Source organism: Anomaloglossus baeobatrachus, chromosome 3 (genome assembly GCF_048569485.1).
Source record: "Anomaloglossus baeobatrachus isolate aAnoBae1 chromosome 3, aAnoBae1.hap1, whole genome shotgun sequence".
Taxonomy (NCBI): domain Eukaryota; kingdom Metazoa; phylum Chordata; class Amphibia; order Anura; family Aromobatidae; genus Anomaloglossus; species Anomaloglossus baeobatrachus.
Genome location: NC_134355.1, coordinates 705,060,206 through 705,078,928, shown reverse-complemented (window position 1 = coordinate 705,078,928; position 18,723 = coordinate 705,060,206). Strand labels below are relative to the sequence as shown.

Genomic DNA, 18,723 nt, shown 5'->3' with positions numbered 1-18,723 from the left:
TGTTGCAGTTGTTGGGCTGGTCCTTGTCTGGTAGTGATCGCGGATGTTGTGTTGGACCATGTTGCAGTTGTTGGGCTGGTCCTTGTCTGGTAGTGATCGCGGATGTTGTGTTGGACCATGTTGCAGTTGTTGGGCTGGTCCTTGTCTGCTACGTCTTATTGGATGTTGGAGCAGGATTGACTTTTTTTGTGGGTTGGTTGCACAATCTTATGTATACCTGAATGTACATCCAGAGTGAAGGCTTTGGCCATGGTGCTGCCAGGCTTTTTGGAGGCATTATAAATCTGAAGTTGATGGTTTTGTGGCACAATCCTTGGAGCCACCACTGGAGGCGATTGTGATATTTCAGCATGGCTGGAGTGTGCATTGGATTTGGAAGTAGAGGGTGATGAGCTGTGCTGCACCGCCTTCTCGTTTCTTTCATCTTTTTGGGCCCATTATTGTCTCCCACCTCTAATGTCACCTGTAGTTCAGAGCACAACTAACAGCACGTTTATGACCCACGGTGTGAGTGAGATGACGTGGAGCCGCACCTGGTCTAGGGTAGAGGCGTGGGGATATAACGTTGTATCATAGTGCACGTGTTTGGTTTGCGATTGTGACTTTTGATGTGTTATTTTTCTGGTTTGTCTGATCCCTTCCCCCTCTTTGTCATCAGAGCTGCACTGGCTTCGGCTCATCAGGGCCAGCCTCTTCCGGATACTCTGAGTGTCCTTGAGAGTACTCCACAAGTGCGCGGCATGCACACCATTATCAGGTGAGATCTCTACACGCTAGCCGCCCCAACCAAATCCCCAATGTGGTCACCAGTAATAAAATGCTTCTTCTCCCAGGAACAAGGAAACCAACCGAGATGAGTTCATCTTCTACTCGAAGCGCCTGATGCGTCTCCTGATCGAGCACGCGCTCTCCTTCCTCCCGCTCAACGTAGGTGACACGTGCCGGTGACTGCCCGGCCTCCCTCTGCCTCTGATGGCGGACTCCATTGCCTGCAGTTACAATATTATTGTACTTAACTTTCCTTTTTCAGCCTGTCACAGTGGAAACCCCACAGGGAACATTGTATCAGGGCAAGAGATTCCATCGTCAGCGGGTACGTATTGAAATGTACACGCTAGCTAGAAATAAGCTAGATAACGTACTTGACAAGGATGCCATCGCCACCTGTGCGGTGACTTGTGTTTCGGTTCGGACCCTTTGCATGGTGGTGGTGGATTTGACTACAGTACTAGGAGACTGGAATTTAAGTTGATTTGGTTAAGTAAAAGACCCGTCATGTGATTCCAGATCACAGGGGTCTCTATCCTGCGAGCTGGAGAGACCATGGAGCAAGCCCTCACCGCTGTGTGTAAGGACATCCGTCTGGGCAAGATCCTGATCCAGACCAACCACAACACGGGAGAACCAGAGGTGAGGGTAACGTTACCCGTCTGTAAGCCAAGTATTGCGGCATCGACAAGCCACTTGATCGATGTGTGTGGTGGGTCACATTGGGTTATGTGCACACACTGCGGAAATGTTCTGCACCAAAAAACGCACCTTGTGGCTGAAAAATGCATGTGCTTTTTAATGCATTTTATGGTGCTTTTTTTTAGTGAAATCAATGGCTGGAAAACCAACAATTGACATGCGGTGGCTTTTATCCGGAAAGGAAAAAAGAAGCAACATGTGCACAGCACTTCTGATTTCCCACAGACTTGGTGGGAGAGGGATAGATATGCAGATTAGAGCAATAAACTGCACCAAAAACTGTGCCGTGCGCACAGGACCTTACTCTTTTGCTTGTCGGACTATATGGGGTTTGCTGCCCCGACCCTCCCGCTCGTCCCGGTGTCTGATGTTATATCATTGACTTTTCGCCTTACAGCTCCATTATCTGCGGCTGCCAAAGGAGATCAGCGAGGATTATGTCATCCTGATGGACAGCACTGTGTCAACCGGGGCGGCTGCCATGATGGCTATCCGTGTTCTCCTGGTAGGTGACGTCCCATGTGGGTATCATTTCTGCTTTACTTCTTACTGCATCCTCCATCTATACCTGTGCTGATTCCTCCGGTGGCGGCTGCCATGATGGCTATCCGTGTTCTCCTGGTAGGAGACGCCCCATGTGGGTATCATCTCTGTGATCCCTCCGTTGGCGGCTGCCATGATGGCTATCCGTGTTCTCCTGGTAGGTGACGTCCCATGTGGGTATCATTTCTGCTTTACTTCTTACTGCGTCCTCCATCTATACCGGTGCTGATTCCTCCGGTGGCGGCTGCCATGATGGCTATCCGTGTTCTTCTGGTAGCTGACACCCCATGTGGTTATCTCTGCTTTACTTCTTACTGCATCCTCCATCTATACCTGTGCTGATCCCTCCGGTGGCGGCTGCCATGATGGCTATCCGTGTTCTTCTGGTAGCTGACACCCCATGTGTTTATCTCTGCTTTACTTCTTACTGCATCCTCCATCTATACCTGTGCTGATTCCTCCGGTGGCGGCTGCCATGATGGCTATCCGTGTTCTCCTGGTAGGTGACGTCCCATGTGGGTATCATTTCTGCTTTACTTCTTACTGCGTCCTCCATCTATACCGGTGCTGATTCCTCTGGTGGCGGCTGCCATGATGGCTATCCGTGTTCTTCTGGTAGCTGACACCCCATGTGGGTATCCTCTCTGCTTTACTTCTTACTGCATCCTCCATCTATACCGGTGCTGATTCCTCTGGTGGCGGCTGCCATGATGGCTATCCGTGTTCTTCTGGTAGCTGACACCCCATGTGGTTATCTCTGCTTTACTTCTTACTGCGTCCTCCATGTATACCGGTGCTGATTCCTCCGGTGGCGGCTGCCATGATGGCTATCCATGTTCTTCTGGTAGATGACGCCCCATGTGGTTATCTCTGCTTTACTTCTTACTGCGTCCTCCATCTGCTGATCTCTCCGGTGGCGGTTGCATGTTTTTGTTGTTCCGGTCATGTCCTCAATTTGATTTTTTAGGATCATGACGTCCAGGAGGACAAGATCTTCTTGATCTCCTTGCTGATGGCAGAGATGGGTGTCCACTCGGTGGCATACGCATTCCCGCGTGTCCGCATCATCACCACTGCCGTGGATAAACGTGTCAACCAGGAGTTTCATATAATCCCAGGCATAGGTGAGGCCTCCATGTTTTCTGTGCCCACTATTGGGGTCTTCATTTCATATCCTAGGACGGGATAGCCTCTGCGTCTCAGTGTTATATGGTCATGTAACCCTTTAATTCCTCTGCAGGTAATTTCGGGGACCGTTTCTTTGGCACTGACGCACCTTCCGACTGGTACGATGCCGATGAGTGCAACATGGACTACTGAGCCTGGTTACGTGCCAGACCCGCAGGACCTGCCGCCGAATCCCCCACTTATTTATTAGTCGCTTGACCCCTCTCCTGGACATTCTTGAAGCTGGAGCTGAACGTGCGGCTGTTGGACGCAGACCCCAGAATATGCAGTGCCCCCCTTGTGCCATTGATGACTCCACAATGGCCGCAGATGGAGTCTGCCTTATAGCACTTATACATGGTCTGTAGTGGAGTGAGACGAGTCTGCTGCCCCCATTATTGTGTGTGTGTCACTCTCAGGTGGAATTATAACCCCGGGACACAAGTATTAACACCCGGAATCCATCATGGAAACATAAACCTGGAGTAACCAAGTGTAGAAATGTAGACCTGTCCGGGAGGTGGAGGCCGGGAACAAGGCGTCTACTTTTCCACCGCCCGGGTCTACTCTACAATATATGGGGAGACCCTCACCCTCCAGGGATCAGCACTTCTCCACCACACAACTGCTGTCAGCTCCACAACCTTCTGTAGGACAATAAATTCTATGTTTTATTATGCTTTTATGTAACGTCTGGAGGCGTCTGCTTTATTTTAGCCTTTAATGGTCGATGCTGGGTACAGATACAATAGAGAGGGTCTGCGGGAGCCCCCTGATCCGAGGAGACTCAACTGGATGGACAGGTTTGAAGTGAAGCAAGTCAGTAAGTAGCGGAGAACACAACCATCCCTTCAGTACGCTCTGTGGATCACCCCAGAAAAAGCCGAGGGAGGCATTACGTCTTAATTAGTGATGGGCGGAGCCGGACTGTAAAGGTCCGTATCTGCGCAAGTTCAAAAGTACCCGGGCGCTGACCCCGGCAGTCTCAGGAAACTCCAGGTAATGATCTGGATCCGGCAACTCGGGTAATTAAAAAAATAAATAAAGGAAAGATAAAGGAAATGCAGGGGCGATATACTAACCAGTGTCCCACGCAGCTGTCACTCTATTTCTGGGGCCACTCATTATCCTTCATACATATTCACTGCTTCTCCCGCCCACCGGCAGTCCCCGCGTTTCTAATTGGTTGTAGTGAGACGCACCCCCAGCCTGTGTGACAGAATCTGACAGCAACCAATTGCAGACACTGTATGTGTCCCTATAGTGTAAAATAAATAACTGGCATAGGGTTCCCTCTAATTATGATACCCAGCACAGATAAACCATATGGCTACAGGCTGCAGCCCCCAGCCGTGCGCTTATCTTGGCTGGGTATCAAAATAAGAGGAACCGCATGCAGCTTTTTTAAAACATTTTTTATTTTTTTAAATAATTTAAAAAAACGGGAAGTGGTCCCCCCCGCCCCACTTTGATACCAGCCATGATAAAGCCCAGCAGCTGGGGGCTGGTATTCTCATGCTGGGGAGACCCATGGTTATTGGGCCCCATCTAGCCTAAAATAGTGGCCTGCAGCTGCTCAGGATTGCCGCATTACCTGTGACAAACCCAGCATTTTACCCAGTTCATCCCAATTGCACTGGTGTGGTGGCAATTGGGGTAATAAGGTGTTAATGACAGCTACAGCTGCCACTAAGCCCTAAATTAGCAATGGGAGGCATCTATGAGACCCCCTATTACTAATTTGTAAGTGAAAAGAAATAAAACAGAAAAAATGTTTAATGTGAAATAAAATACAAAATAAGACTCCCTCTTCTGACATAATTCACACGAGATCCCATCTCTGCTACATTACTGAAGGCACAGCGTGCGTGCACAGAACATGACCGCACGCTGTGAGCTTCATACAGAGACTGAGCCACAGCGATGGGCGGTGATATCACCCAGTTTATCTGCGGTCACAGATGGAGGTTCTTACAAAAAAAAAAAAAACAGCTCACCTGTCACAGTGCACGGACCATCACCCTCAACAGGAAAAACAACAGGTCCAGCATGTAAGAAGCCTCCTTCATAGCAACATCATGATAACATCTTCACATATCCCATATGCGCCATGATTATCTCCACCTCGCTCTTGTACAGGATGGTTTCCAAAGCAAACAATTCAAAACTTCCCAAATTCCCTCCATGTTCACTATGTTGTAGCTGTTCTGTTTTGTCACAAGTCAGCTTATGGGATCACCAGTGAGGTCCTCTTGAGTTAGGCCTCTTCAGACCTAATCAAGATCGAGCGCTCGGAGAGAAAAGACCTGCATCCATGTGGGCATGATCAATTTTCTGTTTATTTCATCAAAGTACAGTTTATTTATACCATTTACAGATCAATGTGATATTGCAAAAGAAAAAGAAAAAAACTTCGAGCTGAACTTTACTAATTGTTCATATGACCTTTAAGTTTTAGCAAAACAAAAATGTAGAGTCATGCATATGAGATAAGAAGAACATTTAGAAACCATAATAATCCTTGAGCCTGTCTCTTATTCCGTAGGCTCCATAATGACTATGAACTACCATCAGATATACTTACTAATAACAATAAATCTTTAATAAAGAAAAAGAGAAACTATTAACCCTTCTATATCAACTACAAAAATGGAGACTTTAGATGGGATTTTATGCAGTGATGAACAAAGTATTTTTAATTTTGTGAATACACCGATCATCCGCCGGATTGTGCACCGATCATCCGCCGGATTGTGCACCGATCATCCGCCGGATTGTGCACCGATCATCCGCCGGATTGTGCACCGATCATCCGCCGGATTGTGCACCGATCATCCGCCGGATTGTGCACCGATCATCCGCCGGATTGTGCACCGATCATCCGCCGGATTGTGCACCGATCATCCGCCGGATTGTGCACCGATCATCCGCCGGATTGTGCATTTCTGCTCTTCTTTTGTTGGATTAAGACATTTATCGTTTTTTTGGATATACCTGGTCCTATTTAACAATACAACATGCCCTCCTTCATCCGCTTTTCTGACTAGTAAGCCCTCATTTCTTTTTAAACATCTTATATTCCCGTCCCCCCAGACCCCAGGGTATCTCACTCTCCTCATAGTGATGTTATATCTCTGTATATATCTGCGCCCTGCGCTGCACAGGGTGACAGGATTGTGTGTATGACCATCATCAGCCTGGCTAATACATATATCAGCTCTGTCCGATTCAGTTTTCAATTGTATTAACTCTTTACACGTAATTTGGTCTTCAAACACAAAGGAGGGGGGAAATACCAGATGTGTCTCATCTGTCTCATCTGCAGAAGGGTTATGTGCCGCCCCCGCGACAGCCCATGGGCTGCTCGGACCCAGATCCGCAGTGGCTCGAGGGGTCTCTGGATCCGAGGTGGCGTTGCATGGCTCCCTCGGAAATAAAGGGGGGAATTGTTTGTGGTTTTGGGATAATGTTCGTGACGCCTCCCACGGTGTGTGGTAACGTGAGGGACCACCGCTACCGGTTTTGAAGAGCCCGGGGACGCTGGTGTGTGGCAGCTGAAGTTGTTAACCCCTCCGTGGGCAGGGGAGTGGTGTCCCGGGGTCCGGTGATGGATGGCGTTGGGAACCCGTCGGGTGCAAGGGGGGTAACGTGTACTCACACAGTCCAAAGTCACTGACGCTGTCACCAGGTAAACCAAATTCTTGAGCACTGTGTGGTCCTTGGGCGGGCACGCTCGGTCCGTGTCCTCTTGGTGTTGCCTGTTGACCGGAAGCCTTGTCCCTTGGTACTGTGTGTCCTACGTGTGGATCACTTACACTTGAAGCGTTTCGGGTCCCGCTCACCTGCGTGGCTAGCAGGGCTAGCTTGCTCTCAGGGTTCACACTTGGGATTTTCTGGACGGTTGTGGGAAGTCCTATCCCCCTCGTTGCGCTAGTACCCCGATTCTGGAGCGGGTGGGGAACGGTTCTTGAAGACTCCATTCCCGTCGGGTGAATTACTGGGCTGCGTGAGGCTACTTCCCAGCCTAGGGTCCGCGTACCCCGTCCTGCCCTGGTCCCTGCCCGGTTGTAGCACAAGGCAGCCGGACTGCTCTCTGTAGCAGCACCGTGCTCCCTGCCACTACCCCCTGTGACCGGGGTTCCAGCTCCTTCTGGCCAGGCCAGCGTCTGGCACCTGGGACGGGTACAGGAGCCCAGCTCCGCAGCGTGATCTGGACTGTCACCGCTGTCTCTCCTTCCACCTCCACTCTCCAACTGCACTGACACTTCTGCACCCCTTCTACCTCCATCGGGGTGGCCCTATTCCCCTCAGGCTGCCCAATGGGTGTTTGGTGGGTGTGGTGCAGAGTGTTCCTCAGGATTTGTGTACATCTGTTGGTAGCAACACCAAAGTGACAAGACCCGCAACCAAGGAGGAGCGGGTACCATGCAGAAGGGCAGATTGCACGGCACCCTTGTGACGACTTGATAGGCCAGGGCGTCACGGTTACAATTATCCATCATATCAGAACCCAATAGACAATGCCTCTTGACCGTCAAAGACCAAACAAATCTATTAACGTCCAGAGTGATTTAAAAAAATCAAAATAGTAAGCCGGGGTAATAGCCAAACCTCTGGCCAAAGCTCCTGTGAAAACAAATGAAGAAGGGTTAACAGCGTCCAGATTATTCTCTAGAAAAGTCTCTGATTCCTCCTCCATCTCTGCGGATATCTTCTTCTTTTGGTGTTTCTGACCAGCTCTCCTAGTGTTGAGGATAAAGAATTGAGTATCCAAAAATACTTAATTCAGCCATTTCATAGACTCAGTTATATAGTTCAGTAGATGTGAACTAACACACATATTTGTGAATGCTTTTGTTTCTTACTAACATGTATATATGTATATTGCATATTCAGTGTATTTTCCTTAAACTCAGTATATACTAGGATATATATATATATGTATAGCTTGAAGATGGCCACCATTTCCTGTTCTCCACCCAAGACAGATGGACAAAGAGAAATTCCTGGAGCCTAGACTGACCAATCCACGGAGAATATGCAGATCTCTCTACGTCATGAAGCCCTGACTTACGATACTTGATTGGACTAAAACTTTTGTTCACACCCCCTTACTGTTTGGTCTAGAGTCTCTTTCAAACAATAAAGAACACACTTGGTCAAGAGCCAGTCATGGAGATAGACATAACTGACTTGCTGTGCAGTTATTTTTCATTCTCGTGTGCACACATGACATTTTTAATCAGAAGCAGCAGCCGGATATCGAGAGATCCTTTGAGTCTCATCATCATCGTCATTCTGACCTTGACAGCTGGCGACCCAGATGGGACTACCGAGAAGGGTGAGTCAGAGCTTCCATTTTCCGGACGTCTGGGGGCTACTCCACAAGTATCCAGGTGTCGCTTGATAGGATTGATCACCCTTCATTTCGCAGGTAACCATCATATACATTGTGTGTGCTGTTTTACCTGTGGTTCGAGAGACACCTGGCGAAAGGGGGTGGTCACTAGTCCGGAGAATGGTAGTGCACCGGAGACCTAACGGTGTGACTGTCACCCGCCGGTGGGCTAGAAGGACCCAGCTCCCATAGGGGCTAGGGGTAGGTTGTAAAGTATCCGGCTGTCTGTATTTCTCGCTGTAAGTAAGGTAGAAATGGGGGGCTTTTGAGTAAGCTGTTGATTTGTATATAAGTGTATGGTTAATCAAGCTTGTGATTTCTCTGTTTGATTCTCGGAGAGTTAATTGTCTGTTATTGTTCACGTAGGGAGAGAAAATGGAGGCTAAGGAGCTGCTGTCTTTGTTCTGTGACAAAGCAGGGGGGGAGGTTAATCACCCACTGCCTGCAGTTTTTTTTCTTCTTCACTGAGAGCGAAGAGGCAGACTACGGGGGTCTGGTTAAGCCCAGGGGCATCCCTGACAGTCTTTCTATTGAGAACAAGGAATGCGAGAGGGGGGAGCACATCCTTACATTCTTACACTCAGAGGAAGCAAAAAGGTGGGGGCCATATGTCCACCAGCTGCTTGAGACAGAGCGGAGATCAAGTTACACAGCTCGGTCTCTGCTGTCTTTTAGCTGAGAAACGGGGGTGGAAGAGTGAAGAGGCAGACGCCAGTGGTCAAAACAGCGCAGCTCTTTGCAATGAGGAGAAAGGAGGTGTTAGTGGGCTAACATACAGGAGATGGCTGCAGCCTTTGTATCGTAAAGCAAACAGAGTTGTAATGATTTGAAAGAAAGACAAGTGTTATTTTGGTTTGGATTAGAGAGAAATTAATGCGTTTTTCAGTCTTTTTAAATTGTTTGTTTTTTTGAACAGAAGTATGAGAACTAGCGATTCCCCTGTGTTGCGGATAACACAGCCACTGTTTGTTAGATATTAGATATTAAATATTTATTGAATATTGAATGTTGGATAAATAATAGACGAGGCGGGAAGGGTTCTGTTAACTTAAAGTGGATTTAGCGTATTCCCCTGCGGCTCAGGCGCATGTCACTGTCTGCGTGGCAGACGAGGCGGGAAAGGAACTCACTTTAGTTAAGGTAAAAGTGTCGGAATTAGCGTATTCCCTTGCGTATTAAACGTGAGTCACTGTTATGAGGCGGTAGGTCTTCATAATGAGACGGGAAAGAATTTCGGTTGGAGCCGGCCGGTCCAATTAAGCACTGTATACTCTGTTCAAAAGATAAATATGTTGTTTTTAGTAAAAGCTGAGAACGCTGTCGCCCTAGATACAAAAAAACGGAAAAAAATATAAAAGATTGCAAAAAGTTGTGTAAAATCGTTGGACTACCACTAGATGGCAGGCTGCAATCCATGTACTGAAGTTCAGATTAATCTCCAGTGAGAGTATCCTGGAGAACAAAGACCTCATTCACTGTCTGTTGCTGTTTGTAGAATCACTAAATGTTTTTCTCTAGCGGTGCCTCATTGTTCTTCTCTAGAAGTTATTATATCTGGTGCTAATCAAATCTCTTCTTTGTATGCTGAAATGCAAATTTACAGGCACTAAAAGTATCCCTGGTTTACTACGTAGTTCCAGCCACTCCCAGTACACCCATGGAGTCACAAAATGGATGCTGCACCCGGAAGTCAGGTGCCTGGAACTTCCTGTGGCAGCCGTCTTGCTACACCCACTAATGGCAGTACACCTCATAAGCCACACCCCTCACAATGGCTCTTTGTTCAAAGCTCTCCACCCATCCCCCGGTGGGAGGTGTTCTGTGGTATAAATGACTAACATATTTGAATAAGTATAAATAGTATATTTGTTTACTCAGCTATCCCATAAATGCAAGTCAAAGATAAGTAAGTGAAACTTTTACAGAATTTTCTGTTCGCATAAAATTAATTGGTATTTTAGAAGTCCTGCAGCATTATATCATAAAATAAAACAGAGGAAGGTAAATATATATATCTTTATACTATGTTAGTTAATTTAAAACAAAAATCGTAGACGACTTACCCCTACTGATGTCAAAATGTATCAAATCCATTTGTAAAAAGGAATTAGGAAAAATGTATCATGCATCCAATGTAGATATGGGAAATGGATGTGTTCACTGCTACGTCTTTGTTATAACAAAGGATGAGTTTTTTTCTTCTTCCTCTCTCGCTTTTAAGAGACAGGGATGGAATGTGTCTTGATGGAATGTGTCTCTCTCCAATAGTGACGTAAGTTTGGTTTAACCCTTAGAGTTCAGGATTTCCCATTTTTAGTTTGCTGTTTATACCGGAATAGGGAATATTAGATTTCATGGGATGTGCGATGTAATTTGTTTTGTGTTTAATGGCGATTTATTTGAACAATATATTTTTATTTTGTGACTCTATCACCTTTTCTGTTTTTATGTTTATTTCTAAACAATTTATATATTTTTGCAAGTTAGTCGCCCAGTCACAGCTGTCATTTAATCATGTCTCAGTCGTTTCTACTATGAAAGGTTTTTCTTTTCTTTATGGATACAGTGTTGTTTATTGTAAGGTTTTTAAAATTTCTCAGTAATGTATAGTGTTGTAAGATGTACGTTATTTTCAGTGTTTGTTCATTTTAGGTTTTAGTATGTGGCTAATTTATTACCTGCTGTTTTATCTTTTCTTTTAGGGAATACCAGTATACAAATGCTGAATTTTGCCATATTGGTAAATAAACAATTAAACAAGGGGGGAATAAGGTATTAATTATATTCTCCAGTTTCTTCGAGGGTGCAGTAGGCATATTAGATAGGTTTTGAAGCTGACCTTTTTCCCATAAGTTATGTTTATTAGATTATTATGAGGTATATCTGTTAACTGAAATAGGAAAGTCTTGTCTTATATGTTTATTTGTTTATTTATTTGTTTGTTTATTTATGTAGTATTCTCAGTCATGTGAGGTATAGATGACCACTAACTGTATTATGATCAGAGATGAAGTTATAAGAATGATCTAATGTATATTTTTTAGTTTTTGTTTTTATAGATGAAATCAGATGGTGGTCGATTCTGCACTGGATATGCTGCTGTTTACACCACATGAGGTAGTCTAAATTCGACCACTCCCTCCAATCCTATTGATACAGGAGACAGTGATGCATTAATGCCTCTCTTGATGGGTAGAACAGGAGTGGGTAAGAGTCTTTAGAGGTGTATGTAGGTTGTAGATTTTTTCTTGTTGTCAAATGAATTAGGTATGCTGAAGAGAAAGTCTAGATCTGAGCTGATGGATTCGGATGGAGATCCTTGCACAGGTGCAGCTGACCAAGAAGCAGTGAACGGGCCTAGAGTTGAGAGTCTTTCACCAATACCGACCATGCCTTGGTGACATTGGTCACGTCAATGACTTCTGTCACTCCTTGTGTTCTTAAATCCCTACAGGAACAAGCGATACAACAAGGAATGGAGTGTGACATGCAGGGAGCCAGCTGACTGAGGAAGGTCTGTGGACAAAGGGTGGTAAGCTTTCTCTGCCATGAGAGCTCTTCTTAATGATGGCCCAGGTAACGTCTGTGAAAGACAGTTGTCAGTGTGTGCTTTGGTGACACCGGGTTCAGTACCCAGGTGGGCAGATTCACCCAGTCTTGTGAGACAAGTGCCTAGAACGAAGTGAGAAAAAACTGTAAAGAATCCGCAGTAACACCCTGCACCTGCTCTACCCATTCTTAGAGACTGCAAACTGATTATAGATGTATATCATGAGCATGTTGTATGCAAATCTGTGCGTGTTGTGTAAATTTCTCTCCAGGTTTGGTCAGAGGCATTCCAGTGCAGAAAACGATATTATTGTTGAGAAGCACATGAAGGTGGTATGTAAAGAAAAATGTGTTTGCAAAAAGTGTATATTTTATAGAAAAGTGGAAAGTAGTAAATCGTGTATAAAATGTATATGTTTTGTTTTCTTTTTGCAATAAGCAGGTCTTTATGTAAGATGTTTTTGGTTTAGCACAGACATGTATATTTTTATATAATTGACTGAATAGTGTGGTAATCAGGTGTATTCTCCAATTCCAGATTTTAAATCAGAGCTATTAGCATATGGTCTCCAGTCAGGAAACTGATTGATCCTAAAGGACAAGCGAGAAAGATCCATGAGTCAACACTAGAGGAGCTGATCCAACCGCAGAAACATCTATGGATCCACACCTCGCATTGTAGAAGGGTTAATCAACCAGAGCTGCACTGAGCATTCTGCTCATACTTATCCTTTCCAGAAAACCCTGTATAGTCTTAGACCAGCATTGCCAGAACAGTTAGAAGAGAGGACTTGGAGAACCTTGAGACATGGGAAAGTCCAACTACAAAGGGTGAGGACTCGCCTAGGAATCCTTGGTCTCAAACCGGTGAAGAAAACCCCTTTCCCCTTTCCGCCCATGTTTCAACGTTCAGTTAGGCAGGTTTTTCAACAGATCTTTCTACCTCTCTTCCTAAGGGAACACCGTACCCTTAGAATTTAGAAATGGCAGAAGTAAGTCTTTAGGGGGGACTGTTGAGGATAAAGAATTGAGTATCTAAAAATACTTAATTCAGCCATTTCATAGACTCAGTTATATAGTTCAGTAGATGTGAACTAACACACATATTTGTGAATGCTTTTGTTTCTTACTAACATGTATATATGTATATTGCATATTCAGTGTATTTTCCTTAAACTCAGTATATACTAGGATATATATATATGTATAGCTTGAAGATGGCCACCATTTCCTGTTCTCCACCCAAGACAGATGGACAAAGAGAAATTCCTGGAGCCTAGACTGACCAATCCACGGAGAATATGCAGATCTCTCTACGTCATGAAGCCCTGACTTACGATACTTGATTGGACTAAAACTTTTGTTCACACCCCCTTACTGTTTGGTCTAGAGTCTCTTTCAAATAATAAAGAACACACTTGGTCAAGAGCCAGTCATGGAGATAGACATAACTGACTTGCTGTGCAGTTATTTTTCATTCTCGTGTGCACACATGACATTTTTAATCAGAAGCAGCAGCCGGATATCGAGAGATCCTTTGAGTCTCATCATCATCGTCATTCTGAGCTTGACACTAGTCCGATTTTTGATGCAGAAAAAAAATCCCTACCATTAGAGATACCGGAAGAATTTGCTTGTGGCATTTCCGTACCATCATCACTAAGGTAATCCGAGGAATCCCCGTCACTGGAGCTAAAATTAACTGTTTTCAGGTTCCCACAGTTCTCCACCTGTAACCGCAGGTAAACTGACCTAAGGTAACATCATTAAACTTAGTGACCTCACCTCTGGTCTGCGCCATATTTCAGCACCAATTTTGCACCTCCTTCTAGAAAACCACATCAAAACAGCGTCAAAACAGTTTTTGTCCATTTTTTTGTCAAGAGATGCAGATTGGTGCTGAAATTTGTACACCATAAACCTGCACCAAATCACCGCATTATAACACATGGTATTTGATGCATATTTTTGCCAGGAGGTGTAGATTGCGTGCAGGAATATGATGTATAAAATTTCAGCACTAAATCTGAATCTCTCTTATTTTATGGACCTTCTGTTTTGCTTGGAATAAATGTTCTTTGGATTTTTCACTCATCTCTTGCTCTGTTGATTGTGTGATATGGGAGAAGGACCCCGTCACAACTGGTGGCAGCGGTGGGATCAACAGAGCACAACCTAATGCAGATCCACTCAGAGTGAGTACAGAAACTGGACCATATCCAGTCTACAGGAGAGAGCCAGAGATCTGGGCCTCAGCTACCAGGGACTGACTAAAGAGGCCTTAATTGATCTACTGGTGGGTGCGAGCCAGACCCCCTCCTCCCAGATCTCTAACGGACAAGCGCTGGAGACTGGGATCCCTACCCCCAAAAAGCCAGTGGTTGGTGTGGTATGAAGAAGAGATGGCAGCTCTTGGCCCCGGTGTATCTCAGGATTATAAGGAGCAGGCTGCTCGCCGAGCACAGAGGAGACAAGAAGCAATGGAGCCCGACAGAGCTAGTAATATGTGTTGGAGTGTAAACCCAGCGATCCGGGAGCCTGTGCGGATCACCCGGGCGGACTTAAAGCCATTTGATGAGGCTTCCGGAGATGTGGATGGCTTCTTCAAGGACTTTGAGCAGCAGTGTGCTGTGATGGAGGTTCCCCACTCTGGCTGGGTGAGTTTGTTAGTGGTACTCCTGAATGGAAGCCTGGCAGAGGCTTATCGCACAGCAGAACCGGGATTACAACATTGTAAAGCGGACTATCCTGGATTATCATGCCATCACCCCAGACTCACATGGGGCACAGTTCCGAGACCACCCATGCACCACGGGGAGATCGTTTAGGACGTATGCCCATAAGATGTCCCAGGCATGTCGGAGATGGCTGGAAGCGGAAGACGCCTTCACTGTGGAACAAGTTATACAGGTATTATAGAACAATTTCTTTACAAGTGTCCCTCAGAAATACGGGAATGGGTCAGAGAACGTACGCCGGGCACCTTGTATAGAGCTGCAGCCCTGGCTGATGAGGCCCTTACTATCCGACTGCAATGGAGGAGGCTTCTGGACAATAAGCCTCAGCCTGCTCCCCGACCCTCTCCAGTTATATCTGCTCCTCCACCCAGCCGCAGGCCGATGACAACCACGGCTCATAATCCTGGGCCCCAACAGTTCCGACCACGCCCTGTGGGAATCACAGAGAGGAGCTGTTATGGGTGCGGGCAACCTGGACACCTGCAATCCAGTTGTCCCGCAAGTACTCTGAGGAATCCCCACACACCTCCACCTCGTCCGGTGCATTTTTCTGCAGTCCATCCCCCCTGAGAGAGAGGTGCAACCACCTCCACAGGAGTGTACCGCTGACCCCTGCACCATAGATGCCCCTGTCGGAGTGTATGGCCTCCGGCCTTTGTCACCAGGTACTCCTACTGCCTTCTCCAGAATTAACATTAGAAGGAGTACGACACAGAGGAGATGTTATCGATGTGGGCAGCCTGGGCATCTGCAAAACACTTGCCCTGCTGATCGATTGAGGAATGACCTTGCACCAAATCGACACATTTGTTCTTTACAGCCAAATACAATGGGGAAAGAGTTCTCACCCCCTTGACCTCTTGTGGTCAGTGCTGGCGGTGCTGTTGATTTGTGGAATGAAAGCCACACACCTGTCAATGACTGGCAATCAGGTCTTTCAGATTGGGGTATATAGCAGAGTAGTTTTCTTGTTACTTGCCGCTGCTCAATGGATATCCTGTGTGTTAAGGACATTCTGAATCCAGCCCCGCTCTCTACCAGAACTCCTCTCAGCTAAGTGGTCCTGTTTTCCACTTTCTTGTTGTTTTTTTTTTTCTGCTTTGACACTAATGCTTGATTCCTATTTTAGCTGTGTGGAGTTCCTGGTGGAATTGGATCATTCCCAGGTGGGAGTGTCTGTGACGGGGTGTACATCAGAGCAAAGAGAGACAACAGGCCGAGGATGATCCAACAGGTTTACTAACAGGAATACAGGAACAGCACACGACAAGTCCAAATAAAACAGATTCGGGGGCACCTCCCGATAATCCAAAGTGCCAGATCACAACGTAATAGTCCTTTTCAGAGTCCCAGAAATCCCACACAATCCACTGGACGGCGAGGTCTGTCCGCAGAATCAGATCTCGCTCCCTTCCTCTTCAAAAACTCAACTCCCAACTGCATTTAGAAACAGGAGTGAATTGTTTGAGCTCGTGGGCCCGCCCCTCAAGGGTAGGGGTCTATGCAATGGTTGGGCCCACTAGAAGATTCTAGAAGGTTGGCTCCGAGATGTCTACAGGTTTGTGTAGTTGGCGTTATCCACTGCTTACGAAACAATGAGAAGTTCCCCTGGCTGTGTGGACAAGAGATAATTGCATTATGGGCCCAGAGACACAGGAGATGGGGGGAAGGTATGGTTACTTACATCCCAAGACATTTCAAAGTGTTCAGTAAGTACAACCAAAGGAAAGTGACATCACATCCTGACATAGTATTACAGCAAATACAGTGAGAAGGTAAAATACATCATGACAATTCCTTCCCCTCCCAACTTGTGTACGTACTAGGGACCTCTACAGGTCGCTGGTTAAGTACACGCAGGCATGGCTGACAGGACTCAAGGCTCCTCTTGCCTGGACAGTCCATCTGCATTTTGGTGTTGGCTGCCCCTTCTATATTGTATGGTAAAGTTATAGGGCTGCAGAGCCAGGCTCCATCGCAGTAAGCGTCCATTGTCCCCAGAGACTCTGTTCAGCCAGGTGAGGGGATTGTGATCAGTAACCACAGTGAATTCCCGTCCATACAGATACGGCCGTAGTTTCTTAAGGGCCCACACTACAGCCAGACATTCCTTCTCAACAGTTGCATAGGCCACTTCTCGGTCCAGCAGTTTCCGGCTGAGATAGGCGATGGGGTGCTCGTCCCCAGCTGCATTCACCTGGCTGAGGACAGCTCCCAGTCCATAAGCAGAGGCATCCGTTTGCACAATGAATCTCCTCTTGTAGTCTGGAGCAGCCAGGACAGGATCGCAGATCAAAGCATCCTTCAGCCGGTTAAAAGCCTCATCACAGGCTGGAGTCCAGATCACCAGCCGGGGCATTGTTTTCTTGGTCAGGTCGGTAAGAGGCTTGGCCACAGTACTGAAATGAGAAACAAATTTTCGGTAATAACTGGCAGTGCCCAGAAAAGCCATAACTTGTTTCTTAGTTTGGGGTACAGGCCAGTCTCTAATAGCCTGGATTTTGGCAGGCTCAGGTCGGAGCTTCCCTCCTCCCACTCTATGTCCTAGGTACTGGACTTCCCCCATCCCCAATTGGCATTTATCGGGTCGAATAGTTAGGCCGGCTGCAAGAATCAGGTCCAAAATAATGGCTACTTGATTCAGATGTTCCTCCCATGTGTGGCTGAAGACGGCGATATCATCCAAGTAGGCACAAGCAAAGTCATCACATCCCCGGAGGATCTGATCCACCATTCTCTGGAAGGTGGCCGGGGCATTTTTCATTCCAAAAGGCATGCTTAGAAATTCATACAGACCAAAGGGGGTTATAAAAGCGGACCGTTCTCTCCCTTCATCCGTTAGAGGGATCTGCCAGTATCCCTTACTGAGATCCAAGGTAGTGACATATCGGGACCCAGCCAGTCGGTCTAGAAGTTCGTCAATACGAGGCATTGGGTAAGGATCGCTGACGGTATGGTCGTTTAGTCGCCGATAGTCCACACAAAATCGAGTACTCCCATCCTTCTTGGGTACTAACACCACAGGGGAGGCCCAAGGGCTATGGGAGGCCTGGATTACCCCAAGCTGTAACATCTCCTCCAGTTCGTGCTGCATGGTGTTTCGAACTGATTCAGGTACCCGGTAAGGAGCCAGTTGTATGGGACGGATGCCCTGAGTGTCCACATGATGTTGGGTGACGGTGGTTCGACCTGGTTGGGATGAGAAAGCAGCCCGTCTCTGTTGAAGCACTTCCAGCATCTGGATTTTCTGTAAGGAGTCCAGGTAATCTCCCAGGGGAACCTGTTCCACAGTGGATGGGGCTCTCGCTGCTTCCACGAGATCAGGTAGAGAGTCCTCATCCTCTTGACCATCTTCTGAAGCCAACCGACAGCTTGCTATCATTGGAATGTTCCGGTCATGGTACTCCTTAATCATATTCACATGGACAGTCTTTTGCCTTAGCCCCTGATCATCTAAAGCAAGAAGGTAATTGGTATCATTCAGTTTTCTGAGAACCCGGAAGGGACCCTCCCATGTGGTCTGCAGTTTATTCTGCCGATGGGGAACAATCATTAAGACTTGTTGTCCTTCTACAAACTCCCGATAGCGTGCGTTACGGTCATACCATGTCTTCTGTCTGGTTTGAGCCATACGCAAATGACTCTGTGCAAAACTAGCAAGTTGGGCCAAGGTTTCTCGCAGCTTTAGGACATAAGGGACAACAGGGGTTCCTGTATCTTCAACTTGCCCCTCCCAGTATTCCTTGAGCAGGGTTAAGGGTCCTCGGACCTTTCTTCCATAGAGTAGTTCAAAGGGGGAGAACCCAGTGGACTCCTGGGGAACTTCCCGATAGGCAAACAAGAGATGGGGTAGGTACT

General features: G+C 46.6%; 1 protein-coding gene across 1 annotated transcript in view; it reads left to right on the top strand.

Moving 5' to 3' along the window:
* LOC142297129 (uridine-cytidine kinase-like 1) overlaps positions 1-3,865 on the top strand; it is a 48,611-nt gene extending 44,746 nt beyond the window's left edge. Inside the window, 7 exon segments of the mRNA XM_075341403.1 lie at positions 659-757; positions 834-927; positions 1,031-1,093; positions 1,288-1,410; positions 1,868-1,975; positions 2,981-3,137; positions 3,254-3,865. Of these exon segments, the coding sequence (XP_075197518.1) occupies positions 659-757; positions 834-927; positions 1,031-1,093; positions 1,288-1,410; positions 1,868-1,975; positions 2,981-3,137; positions 3,254-3,333 (724 nt within the window). The 3' untranslated portion in view covers positions 3,334-3,865.
* Positions 3,866-18,723: the final 14,858 nt, after the last annotated feature.